The following is a 13461-nucleotide window of genomic DNA, read 5'->3' on the forward strand; positions in this document are numbered from 1 at the left end:
CTCCAGCTTAATGACAACCTTCAACTTGATAATCCCGTTAGAGTAAGGTTTACGCTTTGGATATTCAGATTGAACAGGAAAACCAACTCCCGTAGCAAAAGAACTGAAACCCTCGAGGGACCACAGCTCCGGTGGAATATTTCTGAAGAGAACCCATACTGGCGCAAACTCGAGCTTCATCTTTGTGTAGACAAAATTTGGAGACCACTCTGTGACCGTGAAAGAACAGTTTCCAGAGTGCCAAAAAGCAACATCAAGTACCCATTGCCTTGTGACTTCACATGGAATGAAAATCATATAAACTCCTTTTGAATGATGCTTAATCTTGATTCGACCCTGTTTACCCCAGATTGGGTTTAGATCATTGAAAACTTTCGTCAGAGATGGCGGGTTGCCATGAAATTGAGCAACAAGATAACCTTTCCAAGTTTGAGCCGAACGAAGAACAACTGATTCTGGAGCCTGCACGACAGGAGTACCATCTGCAGCGAAGGTTGGAGAAGCCATCTTCTTGAGATTATGAGAAGAAGACTTAAGCTTTGTGACCCACAGAGCCGGAGTAGGCGAAGGGTGAGGGGCTTGAGCTAAGGTCGTCGCAGAGATCTGAAGAGTGGGTGAGGTCACGGACGGCGGAGGAGCTTCCGGATGGAGGAGCAGCGGAGCCGTTGACGGTGGAGCTGAGAGATGGGTGTCGCGATGAACGATACACAGATCCGGAGGCCGGGGGGGGGGGGGGGGGGGGGGGGGGGGGGGGGGGGGGGGGGGGGGTCAGACGCAGAGAAGGATGAAGTAGCCATGAAGACCGGAGGGGGAGATTTCTCAGCGCGGCGCGTGAGGCACTGGCACCGGTGGCGAGAAGAAGAGAACCTTATCGCCTAAGAATCGCTGAAGATAGCGCGTGACGGTGGAGCTCTTTATTTTAAATCAAATTTGGTTATAAGACCATGCACAACGGGAGTACACTACGACTCCGTAGCACGAAAACTTAGGTAAAACCGAATATAATAATATTACTTAGGTTAATCGACGTAAGGATTGGTCCGTAGCCAAGGGTTTTAAGAGTTTGATCCTTAGCCACGTGTCAACTCCTGAGTGGGACGGGGTCGGTTTGATTTTGGGTTTGGTTAAAAAAAATGGTCATTCTCGACGGAGACCGAAAAAAAAAAGGAGAGCTCGAGGAAAGGCGATATTTTGCGTTTGAAATCGTCGTCTTCACGAAGGTAAATCGAAGCGTAAACCTGTATTTTTGTTCATTTTAGCTTAGTTTTCATGTAGATTCGTCTCATTTTAGTGTTTCGGGGATGGGTTTGAATCGATTTGGGTTTCGATTCAAATTAGGGTTTAAAAAAAAATTGAGGTTAAATCGATTTGGGATTTAGATCCAGTATGGGGGTTTGTATAAAGGGTTTTGACAAGATTTCGGTTTCAATCTGAAGCGGATTTGTATCTTATTTCTTAAACGGTTTCGAAATGAAATATGTTTTCAACGGAAGAGGATTTTCTCTTTTTCCTCAAGGGTTTCTCAACTTTTTAGGTTTGATATGTGTTCGTTAATCATTTGTCTCAGGTTAACCAAATGGGACAAGATTACAGCTACTCTCAGCCTTCTTCATCATCAAACTCTATAGACATGAGCTCCCTTCTTGAAGCTGAAGCTAAGATGTACGCGGATGAAGAAGATGTACGCGGATGAAGCTGAGAGTCCCTACTGCAATGCAGAGCTGGATCAGTTCCCACCTCAACCCGAGGCTGTTGATGGAATCCCTACGGCTTGCTACTGTGGTGCTCAGCCTGTTGTCAAATGCTCTTACACACCTAAGGATCCATACCGAAGATACTTCTCGTGCCCCAATGTCGATGATGGGGGCTGCCACATATGGAAATGGTGGGATGTGGCTTTAACGGAGGAGCTCAGTGAGGTTCAGAGATGTGTCAGACAGCTCAAGGATCAAGCTTTTGAGTGTGACCAGAAGCTGCTTAAGCTACAGAAGACGGTGTGTGAGGTGAAGAAGAAATCAGAGAATTCAAATGTGTTTGCATTGGCAGTTTGTGTAATGGTGTCTGCAAGAGTATTCATAGGTTTGGCTGCTATGTACCTGAGTGGTAAGTATCTCTCTTGTGCTATTTGCTTGTTTCTTCATGACATTTTTTAAAAACTTTTGACTGTTTGATTTAATGTTTATGCAGGAAGAGCTTAGAAGAAGTAAACTAGATCAACTAGTAAAGCTGAAGAGTGTCTGTATAATTAAGGTACGATTCCTACTCTCTTTTGTATGAAATGTTTTGTATTGAAATGCTTTAGTATTGATTTGCTTTAGTAATGAATGCAAGTTCATTGCTTTAAAATATTACTGTTAGTATTGATTGTGCTTGCGCATAAATGCAATTTGTTTCGTTTCTACCTTCCTACCGCCTCTGATATGATTGTTTTAAATGTTTTAGTACTTTGCAAATGGGTGTTACTTTGAATTGATTGTTTTAAATGTTTTACGCCTTTAGTTAGCTTTCTATCTTACTAACTGCTTGTTTTTATTGGCCTTAAATGCAACTAGTTTAGCTCAATGTTTAAACTCGTCTACTTAAGTCTCTGTGTTGCTATTAGAGTGACATATACCGATATTTCAAATGGAAAATAATACACCTTATATGAATCTATTGTGTAGTCAAACTCAGACTCCGGTGGACCTTGATTCAGCCGAACCTTTATGGTTCGGTAGCCAAGGTCCTAGGGAGTCTGTTGTCCCTCCTGTAGTCGAGCCTGTTGTCGAGTCTGGTGGTGAGTCTGGTCTCAGGAGGAAGTGGTCTCCGATGGAGGATAAGATCCTTATTGGTGCTTGGCTTAACACCAGTAAGGATCCTATCATCAGCAATGAGCAGAAAACTGGTTCTTTCTGGAGGCGGATTGTAGATTACTACAATGCAAGTCCGCAGCTGGTTGGGACCGTACCGAGAGAGCTAGGTTCCTGCAAGCAGAGGTGGGGGAGGATCAACACAGATGTATCCAAGTTTACAGGATGCTATGATGCGGCTTTGAGGGAGCAGAGAAGTGGCCAAAATGACGATGATGTGATGAAGGCGGCGTTGGAAGTTTTCTTCAAAACTACCGAGTCCAAGTTCACTATGGATCACTGCTGGAGGGGGCTGAGGCATGACCAAAAGTGGTGCTCTGTCTACGGGCCGAAGGAGGGTGGAAAGGAAAAGCGTAAACAAGTGATTGATGTTGATAGAGAAGAAGAGGAAGTCGGCGAACCAGAAGGTCGACCTCCCGGGGTTAAGGCTGCCAAAGCTGGTATCAAGAAGAAGAAAAGTGGTAGAGAGGAGGAGCTGGGGAAGCTTCAGGAGGTTTTAGAAGTCAAAGAAAAAGTGTCTAGAGCTAAGATTCTAGATCGTTTACTCGCGAAGAAGGAGCCTTTAACTGAGATGGAAACAAATCTAAAAATGAAACTAATGTCTGAAATAGTTTGATGTATTAATGTTGGTTAGAGGTAATGTCTAAAAATGAAACTATAATGCATTTGAAATTTACTAACCTTTGTCTTATTTGATGTGTCAGGTTTATCTAAGTAGGCATGTGAAGGAAGTCACGGGTTGAAGTCACGGGTGGAAGTCACGGGTGGAAGTCACGGGTTCTTGTCCCTCACCTAATGTATTATAAGTAGAACGCAATGTAGTCTTTAACTTTCTATCTCGGAGAGGTGTTTTCCTTTAGCCTCTCGGAGAGGTGTTTTCTCGGAAAGGTTGTAATATTTAGCCACGACTGAACTTGTATTCGGATCCTACTACAAGAACCACTTCTGTTTAGGTAATGAACTTTTTATGTATGAAATGCTTTGTGTCCTCTTGTTCTTACGTTTAACTCATTGATGTTGTGTTGAACTCACTGAAATTTAAGAGTTTAGCTCATGAACTTGTTTAATTGAACTCACTGATATGTTGAACTATACTTACTACTATATAACTATCCTTACTAACTTGAGTAGAATAGAACTTGAATTTGAATTAAGCGACTTGAGTAAAAACATGGCTTAATGTTTCAAGGAAGGCAGGGCTTCTCTGTTCTCTGTGACATCAAGACAGAGAAACATATCACAAGGTTAGCAAAAGACCAAACATATCACAAGGTTAGCAAAAACATGGCTTAATGGAATTTAAGATGAATACAAATGAGATTTTATGAAATAATACCATATATGTTTAAAATTTTAACATCTATAACCAAAACAAAATTTGGAAATAAGATGATTTGAAAATGAGAAATAAGATGATTAGAAATTGGGATTTTATGAAATAATACCATATATGTTTAAAATTTGAACATCTATAACCAAAATAAAAAAATCTATAATGCAAGTATTACATCACAAGAGGCTGGAGAAAGTTCTGTCTCGATAACAGATGCGAGATAGGAGACTTATTTGCGTTCAATGTGGTTGGAGATGGGAAAACTACTCCATTGATGTGTGTATGTCCGGAAAGAAAAGAGTGCTCTGAAATACTGAGCAAATACTTGAGCAGAACGAGTGGTGAGTCTTCATTAGGTGGTCATTCATGATCATGTTGGATTTTAATATTCAATCATCTTATAAACTCTTATGTGTAATCTTTATATTTAATCATGTTTTTATTTAGGAATTTTTCTATCTTTATGTTTAATTATTGTTTTTATTTTTAATTGTTATATTTATATGTTTAATTATTATTTTTTAAGTTTATTTCTAGTATTTTATGTTAAGTTATTCTATTTAATCATTCAATATATAAAAATTATATTTCACTAAACAAAAAAAAAAATATTTTTTTTTCCTAAGGATTCCAACTTCGGGTTCACCATTGTACACACATTTTTCACAAGAGTTCTTAACTATTCAAAAAAAAAAAAAAATAATAATTTATTCCTAAGGACTCCTTTAACCTTTTTAGGTTTTAGATCATTTTTTAGACTCGGTTGGAATATCGATATATCTATTATACACATAATCAAATTAATATAATTTGCTTTCCAGATTGATTATTTCGGTTGTTCAATTTTGCTTCGAATCGATTTTTCCGGATTAAATGCCTCTATAAATAAAAACATACCTCAAAACTACTGACTTTGTCATGTTTGGATAAAATGCATATACAAAATATATGGATAAAAAGTGACATATGAAATATACTATGTTGTCATCGTGGTTATAATATAGGAATAATAGTTGAGCATAGATATCCAGAGAATAGTAAACAAAAGTCTCAAATTCTGTTAGTTTGAGAAAATCCCAAAATTTGAATTAGGTATATATGAATCATTTAAATTTTAAATCGAATCGTTTAACTTTTCGAACGACTTTCTGGATAAGCCATGCAATAAAGTTATAGTATTAAACTTCGCATACATCAATAACCTGGACCTTGGATCACATACTTTCTAATCCCAATCATAAAAGAATATTTATATCATTCAGCATCCTTTGTAAGCTCGTTAAACACCAATAAGACCTTGGATCACATTTTAATAAAGCTCAGAACTGAACTTAGTCTCCCTCCTTCGTTCTATGTCCTCTGGACGATCACATTTTTATTCTAAAATAAGTGTACCTTAATGATATAAATAGTCAAAATATTTTTTAAGCTTTACATATATCGCGATGTGATTGAATTAAAGCGATGTTAATTACAACGATTTACAAAAGACGATGATTGTGTGTGCATGTAACAAAACACATAAATAATTTGATAACGATCTTCAGAGTCTTCTATTGGTAGATTTTACAAACTTTAATTTCATTGTTTTTTTCTTTTGAAATTATTACTTTATAATTTCATTGTTGTAGCATACTAACGGCAAAAACAATTGAAAACCTACGAGGCTACAAACAAAAAATAGGCCTCTTGCAAACCTTTAAACATAGTTTTTGTCACTAAGCTAGAAGTTGATTGATTGTATAAAGGGTTAAAACAGAGCAAATATAACGATTTAGGAATCAATAGGACGTTCAATTCTATCTTTTAAATTGATCTCTCTTATGAAATGGGACCGGCAAGATGTAACCCACGAGGTATTTGTGAACGGGGAATTACATTTAGGTGAAACATAAAAGCATTATCCATGCATTAAATGCTGCATACCAAACTATACAGAAGCCGGTGGCATGTTTTATGCATTAAAGTCAAAATTTTCCTCTAATTAACCATACCAAATCCTAGAGAATATAAAGTCTTTCCCCCAACTAATTACCATTAAGAAAAATAATTTTGCTTCGAAATTCAAGCACAATCGTTTTAACTAAAAAAAAAAGCAAAATTATTATTATGATGACTTAAGTCTTTGTGAAATTTGAATTTATAACCAAACAAAATTTTGCATATGATGCTGTACATTTTTTTCTTTCACAATAAACAACTACACAATAATGATATGAAAACATCCAACCAATGGTCTCAAAACCAGGGCTTTGTGTAGTATATAAGTTACTCATCAGATCATCTTTAATCCTATTTTATTTTTCATTTCAAAATAAAATTTGAGTAAAATTTTCTTCACCTTTGATTTATTTTGTATTTCATAATAAAGTAAAAATGAGATTATTAAAAATAAATTAATGTATTTATTTTCTACTCATTATATTTTTAACTCCAAAATAAAATAGAGTTTGAAAGAAATTCACTTCACTCCATTTTTTAAAAAAGGTAATACAATATAGATGATCTAAAATGTCGACTACAAGTCTACAATGTGTTTTCGGCGAGTCCTATGTGAGCTGCATTCTGTTTTGATATTTTTAATATTCATCGAACCTTACTCAGTTACTCTGATATATGAGTTTGCAATCTGCATATTTTTTTCTGTTTGTGTCACATCTTTATAAAAACCAGAGAAAGATAAAACCTAGAAAAGTTATTAAAAAGATTTATGGGGATATCCATGTCTATAAGAAAAAAATAAAAATATATGTTTTGCTAAAGAGAAAATGAAAAGGAAAATTAGCCCATTATATGAACACGTTATGGTTCTAAAATAGATGATTTCATTTTCATTTAAATAGATGATTTCGCCTAATTCCTCTAACTAAAAGGTGTATATTCACACTCTATTTATGGATGGGGTTCCTCCTAATGCTGCAAGAGTTTGACAACTACGGTGAGGAACTTAGTAATATATACACAAAGTAGGAGTGAGTAATTAGAGAGAGAGTATGAATTAAAATCAGAGAATTCATGCATCTAACATGAGTGCATTTTTTTTTGTTTGGTCACATTGACTGCGCAGCTAATGTTCATCCAATCGTTCCTTCTTCTTTACCGTCTCTAATGTTTCTGACACTAAAAGTCTCTTTAGATTTGAAACTGGAGATCATATTGGTCTCTGTCTTTTTTTGTAACTTATTTTTTTGTCTTTTTTTGTGTTCTTCAACACAGAGACCATTATCAGATCACCAGATTCCCATTTTCCCGGGAAAATAAAAACAGACTATTTCCTTGTCGCATCTATTGAATGTTTTTTTTTTGTTTGGAGCATTTGATTTGCTGTTCTTATTCCATCAAACATTATAATTATTATTCTACAACTTTGGCACCTTCTCTCTGTTTTTTTTCTTACATTGCCTATAAAAAAAAACAGAGGAATCGAAAAATTCATAAGATCTCACTCAAAGCTCCATTTTCTTGGCTTACATGATTAAAAAATCTGATCTTTCTAATAGATACCCTTCTTGATCTTGAAAGATTCACACAACTTTTGCAGCTCTAACTCACTCAATTTCCAAGGTAACCAGAGAGTCGCAGATAACAAGGTCGGAGAAAATATAACCAGTCACTGTCTTGTCTGCTTTTCTCTTCGGTCCTGCCAATATCGGTACTGTCTTTTTAAAAACATTTTCTTTTTTTCTCTTTTATTTAAAACATTTTATTTCTCTGTTTCTAAGTTTTAAAAATGTTCGGTTGGTTGTCTTCCTCTGATTCTTACTCGTGTTGCGTGTCTGAATTGTTTTGTTTTACTATTATATTCTCAGGGCTCTGCAACTTGTTAAAAAGATTCAAACCTTTGTCTCTCCTCTAGATCTTCCCAATGGCAGGAAGTGGAACAAAGAGACCAAGAAGAAGAAGAAGAAGAATACATCTAAGCAAGCTCTACACACTAACATGCACCCAATCATGCTTCAAACAAGACCATTCTCAAATCGGAGGACCTGGTTACTCTCGTGTCGTCTTCTGCAACGAGCCCGATTCGCCTGATGCTGATTCTAGTAACTACAGTGACAACTACGTGAGAACCACTAAGTACACTCTCACTACTTTCTTACCAAAGTCACTCTTCGAACAGTTCAGGAGAGTCGCCAACTTCTACTTCCTGGTCACTGGGATCTTGTCTTTCACTCCTCTTGCTCCTTATACCGCTTCAAGCGCCATTGTTCCTCTCCTTTTCGTCATCGGTGCTACTATGGTTAAAGAAGCTGTTGAAGATTGGCGCCGCAAGAAACAGGTACTCTTTCATTTCTTTCTTTGTTGCAATCTTGTGGTCTTGTTTAGTGTTGGGCATTCAGGTTTACGGTTCGGATCGGGTTATTTGGGTTGGGCTTTTTAGGATCCATTTAGGAACCAAACATTTTTCAGATTCGGGTAATGTCAGGTTTGAGTCGGGTTCAGGTTGTGTTTTCATTTTTTATAGAGTTTAGAGTAATAGGAAGCGTTCTGGATTTTGTAAATTTTTGTTGGGTTTCGGTTGCGTTTTTTCGTCTGATTTCGGTTGGGTTTCTATTTTTATAGGGTTTTAGAAAAATAGGAACCGTTTGGGGTTTTATAAATTTCGGTCCAGTTTTTGTTTCGTTTTCTTGGTCCGGTTTTGGTTTTGTTTTTTGGTTCGACTCCAGTTCGGTTTTGGTGTTTGGGACACTATGCCCAGCCACCCAGGACTAGTCTTATTCTTTGATATTGTCTGAAAGATACAAGCATTTTCATGTTATTAGGATATTGAGGTGAATAATAGGAGAGTGAAAGTGCATAGAGGAGATGGGAACTTTGATTCTAAGGAGTGGAAGACTTTGAGTGTTGGAGATATAGTTAAAGTAGAGAAGAATGAGTTCTTCCCTGCAGATCTTGTTCTTCTCTCCTCTAGCTATGAGGACGCTATTTGTTATGTAGAGACCATGAACCTTGACGGTGAAACCAATCTGAAAGTCAAACAAGGACTAGAAGTAACTTCATCCTTGAGGGAAGACTCTAACTTCAAGGGCTTTGAAGCATTTGTCAAATGTGAGGATCCAAACGCTAACTTGTACTCCTTTGTTGGAACCATGGAGCTTCAAGGAGCCAAGTACCCTCTCTCACCTCAACAGCTTCTTCTCAGAGACTCAAAACTCAGGAACACTGATTTCATCTTCGGCGCGGTTATCTTCACTGGTCATGACACAAAGGTTATTCAGAACTCAACAGATCCTCCTTCTAAGAGAAGCATGATTGAGAAAAAGATGGATAAGATCATCTACCTCATGTTCTTCATGGTGGTTCTGATGTCATTCATTGGTTCTGTCATCTTTGGAGTTACAACAAGAGATGATTTAATGAGAAGATGGTACTTGAGACCAGACAGCTCATCTATCTTCTTTGATCCCAAAAGAGCTTATGTTGCTGCCATCTACCACTTCTTAACAGCTGCTATGCTGTACAGTTACTTCATTCCAATATCTTTATATGTCTCAATAGAGATTGTTAAAGTCCTTCAGAGCATCTTCATCAACCAGGACATCCACATGTACTACGAGGAAGCTGACAAGCCGGCTCTTGCAAGGACCTCTAACCTGAATGAAGAGCTTGGTCAAGTGGATACAATTCTCTCAGACAAGACAGGGACATTGACTTGTAACTCAATGGAGTTCATCAAGTGTTCTGTTGCAGGGACAGCTTATGGACGTGGTGTCACTGAGGTTGAGATGGCTATGGGAAGAAGGAAAGGTTCTCCTCTGGTGCTTCAGAGCAATGAGGATGATGTGGAGTACAGTAAGGAACCATTTGTTGAAGAATCTACAGTGAGAGGATTCAATTTTAGAGATGGAAGGATAATGAATGGGAACTGGGTCACTGAACCTCATGCTGATGTTATTCAGAAGTTTTTCAGATTACTCGCGGTGTGCCATACAGTGATACCTGAAGTAGATGAAGACACAGAGAAGATCTCTTATGAAGCCGAGTCTCCTGATGAAGCAGCATTTGTTATTGCAGCAAGGGAGCTTGGGTTTGAGTTCTATAACAGAACTCAGACTACTATATCTGTAAGAGAGCTTGATCTTGTGACTGGTAAAAGAGTTGAGAGGTTGTACAAAGTCTTGAACGTTCTTGAGTTCAACAGCACCAGGAAAAGGATGTCAGTGATAGTGGAGGATGAAGATGGAAAGCTCTTACTACTTTGTAAAGGAGCAGATAAGTAAGTGAGCCTCTTTAACTTATTGTACAAACTCTTTGTACCTTATTGTACACTCTTTGTTTCATTTTGAAGTGTTATGTTTGAGAGACTTTCAAAGAATGGTAGAGAGTTTGAAGAGGAAACAAGGGACCATGTGAACGAGTATGCTGATGCAGGGCTGAGGACTTTGATACTAGCATACCGCGAACTCGAAGAGAAAGATTACAAAGTTTTCAATGAGAGAATCAGTGAGGCCAAGAGTTCAGTTAGTGATAGAGAATCACTGATAGAGGAAGTCACAGAGAAGATTGAGAAAGATCTGATTCTTCTTGGAGCTACTGCTGTTGAAGATAAACTCCAAAATGGAGTAAGCAAGCTTATCATGCTATTCATAATAAATCAATTTTTAGTTCTTGAGCTGACATATCTTATCAGGTGCCTGACTGCATTGACAAGCTAGCTCAAGCAGGAATCAAGATTTGGGTTTTGACTGGTGATAAAATGGAGACTGCTATCAATATTGGGTATCATTTTCTCGGTATCACCTTAATGTTTATCTACTCTTTTGAGTTCCTGCATATAGTTTTTGTTCATTTTATGAACCCTTGTGTATGTATCTCTTTGACAGATTTGCTTGTAGTTTGCTCAGACAAGACATGAAGCAGATCATAATCAACTTGGAGACTCCTGAGATCCATTCACTAGAGAAAACTGGAGAAAAAGATGCTATTGCAAAGGTAATATAAAAAAATGTTGTTTCTGAACAAGATTATGTATACAAAGTGGTTGATGTTATCTTGCAGGCATCAAAAGAAAGTGTCTTATTGCAAATAATCAATGGAAAGGCTCAGCTAAAGTACTCTGGTGGAGACTCTAATGCTTTTGCTTTGATCATTGATGGTAAATCACTGGCTTACGCGTTGGATGATGATGTCAAACACATCTTCTTAGAGCTAGCTGTTGGTTGTGCTTCTGTCATTTGTTGCCGCTCATCACCAAAACAGAAAGCTCTGGTCAGTTTCTTTTTTCACTTGTTCTTTGGTTAAACCTTTTTGATGTTATCAAGATTCACTCAAGAAGTACTTCCTATATATAGGTGACAAGACTAGTGAAATCCGGAAATGGTAAAACAACATTAGCCATTGGCGACGGCGCAAACGATGTTGGGATGCTTCAAGAAGCAGATATAGGCGTTGGAATCAGCGGCGTGGAAGGCATGCAGGCTGTGATGTCAAGCGACATCGCGATTGCTCAGTTTAGATATCTGGAGCGTTTGTTACTAGTCCATGGACACTGGTGTTACAGGCGCATCTCAACAATGGTGTGCTACTTCTTCTACAAGAACATCACATTCGGTTTCACTCTCTTCTTATATGAAGCGTACACAACATTCTCAGCTACACCTGCTTACAACGACTGGTTCCTATCTCTTTACAATGTTTTCTTCTCTTCTCTTCCTGTTATTGCTCTTGGTGTCTTCGACCAAGATGTATCTGCACGGTATTGTCTCAAGGTAAGCTTGTTTTTCTCATTACAATCATGTCAAACAAGCTGTAACCAAACTCTTTCTTGGTTTCACAGTTTCCACTATTATACCAAGAAGGTGTGCAGAACGTGCTCTTCAGTTGGCGAAGGATACTTGGATGGATGTTCAACGGATTCTACAGCGCAGTAATCATCTTCTTCCTTTGCAAAAGCTCTCTTGAGCCACAAGCCTTCAACCACCAAGGCAAGACACCAGGGAGAGAGATCTTAGGTGGGACAATGTACACATGTATAGTCTGGGTTGTGAACTTGCAGATGGCATTAGCCATCAGTTACTTCACTCTGATCCAGCACATTGTCATATGGGGGTCCATCATCGTTTGGTACCTCTTCATCACGTTCTACGGAGAGCTTCCAGCAATGATATCAACAGGTGCGTATAGAGTCTTTGTTGAAGCTCTGGCGCCTTCACTTTCTTACTGGGTCGTCACTCTCTTTGTGGTTGTGTCGACTTTGTTGCCGTACTTCGTCTACTCGGCGGTTCAGATGAGGTTTTTCCCAATGTACCATGGGATGATCCAGTGGTTGAGGTACGAGGGTCAGTGTAATGACCCTGAGTACTGTGATATGGTGAGGCAGAGATCCATAAGGCCAACAACTGTTGGTTTCACCGCGAGGTTAGAAGCTAAAAGGAGATCAGTGAGGAGATCTGAGTCTATATGACAGGCAAACAACCTCTCAACTGGAGGAGGAAGCTGTTTTAACCAGTTTCTTGTACATTTTTCTGACAAAGAAACATCTGAAGATTACACATGAGAAGAGAGATGCATCTCTAAGTCTTTTCTCTTCTCAAGATTCCTTTTAATCTATACTGTAATTCTTAGAGCATAGGGTAAGTTATGTATACCTCTTTGGTTCAGTCCTGTTAACGCTTTGTTAATTGGATTCTTGAATGCAATAAGTCACATCTTGTGTGATGAGCAAGACAAGGAATGATCATTGTATTGTGAGTTTCTGGAATCCAAATCGTTTGTAGAGTCTCCTTGTCGCCAGAAACTCCCAAACACAAACTCTCCCTCCATGGAAAGTTCCTGCAACATCTCCTCAATACCTTCCATGCAACTAACTCTGGACTCATCACCAGACAAATGTTCTTCCTCCTTTGTAGGTAGAAAGGTTTTCATGTCTCTCCTCTTCTTTCTTCTGATGACAAACTTCCTCATCTTGTGAGCAAGTTTTTGAGGGATCTTGAAGAAGACAGAGAGAAAGAACTGTAGCATAAAGCATTCACAGCAGCAACAAAGGACAACACAGTCTGCTGCAAAAGCACCACAATCTTGTTCCATTATTCTTGATGCATTAAGGTGAAACAACAAAGATATAAAAGGAAGATGGAGGAAACAGAGCTTAAGAGGTTGCAGCAGATTGTGTCCAAGGAAGGAATATATTCCTTTTGTTGCCAATATTGGTATCAACAATGCAACGCAAAGCAACACCCCCATGTGTTTGTGTGTGCTCATATAGACACTTTATAGAAAGCATTGTTTAGGTATTTGGACGTCAAAGCAACTACTTACACGGTGAATTCCACAAGGGCA

At 38.2% G+C, this 13461-nt stretch overlaps 2 protein-coding genes and 1 pseudogene across 2 annotated transcripts; all 3 read left to right on the forward strand.

The window, feature by feature from the left end:
- The first annotated feature begins 1059 nt into the window (after positions 1-1059).
- Positions 1060-2153, forward strand: LOC106409509 (annotated as a pseudogene).
- A 493-nt stretch (positions 2154-2646) lies between these two features.
- LOC106408335 (glutathione S-transferase T3-like) lies at positions 2647-3465 on the forward strand. The gene has a single exon (XM_013849127.2). It carries the CDS (start codon positions 2647-2649, stop codon positions 3463-3465), a length of 819 nt encoding a protein of 272 aa, XP_013704581.2.
- Positions 3466-7116: 3651 nt separating this feature from the next.
- LOC106410554 (putative phospholipid-transporting ATPase 9) lies at positions 7117-12903 on the forward strand. The gene is made up of 9 exons (XM_022703981.2): positions 7117-7834; positions 7992-8461; positions 8946-10399; positions 10472-10745; positions 10814-10902; positions 11007-11115; positions 11182-11391; positions 11475-11891; positions 11960-12903. Exons 2-9 carry the CDS (start codon positions 8048-8050, stop codon positions 12584-12586), a joined length of 3594 nt encoding a protein of 1197 aa, XP_022559702.2. The 5' UTR covers positions 7117-7834; positions 7992-8047; the 3' UTR covers positions 12587-12903.
- The last annotated feature ends 558 nt before the right edge of the window (positions 12904-13461 follow it).

This window comes from Brassica napus, chromosome C6 (assembly GCF_020379485.1).
Source record: "Brassica napus cultivar Da-Ae chromosome C6, Da-Ae, whole genome shotgun sequence".
Classification (NCBI taxonomy): domain Eukaryota; kingdom Viridiplantae; phylum Streptophyta; class Magnoliopsida; order Brassicales; family Brassicaceae; genus Brassica; species Brassica napus.

Excerpts from the sequence above, each read along its gene's own strand:
- LOC106408335 (XM_013849127.2), top strand. The coding sequence starts at position 2,647 with ATGAATCTATTGTGTAGTCAAACTCAGACTCCGGTGGACCTTGATTCA.
- LOC106410554 (XM_022703981.2), top strand. The coding sequence starts at position 8,048 with ATGGCAGGAAGTGGAACAAAGAGACCAAGAAGAAGAAGAAGAAGAATA. Across the intron at positions 8,462-8,945 it reads ATTGGCGCCGCAAGAAACAG|GATATTGAGGTGAATAATAG; the intron begins GTACTCTTTCAT and ends TCATGTTATTAG. Across the intron at positions 11,892-11,959 it reads CTGCACGGTATTGTCTCAAG|TTTCCACTATTATACCAAGA; the intron begins GTAAGCTTGTTT and ends TTGGTTTCACAG.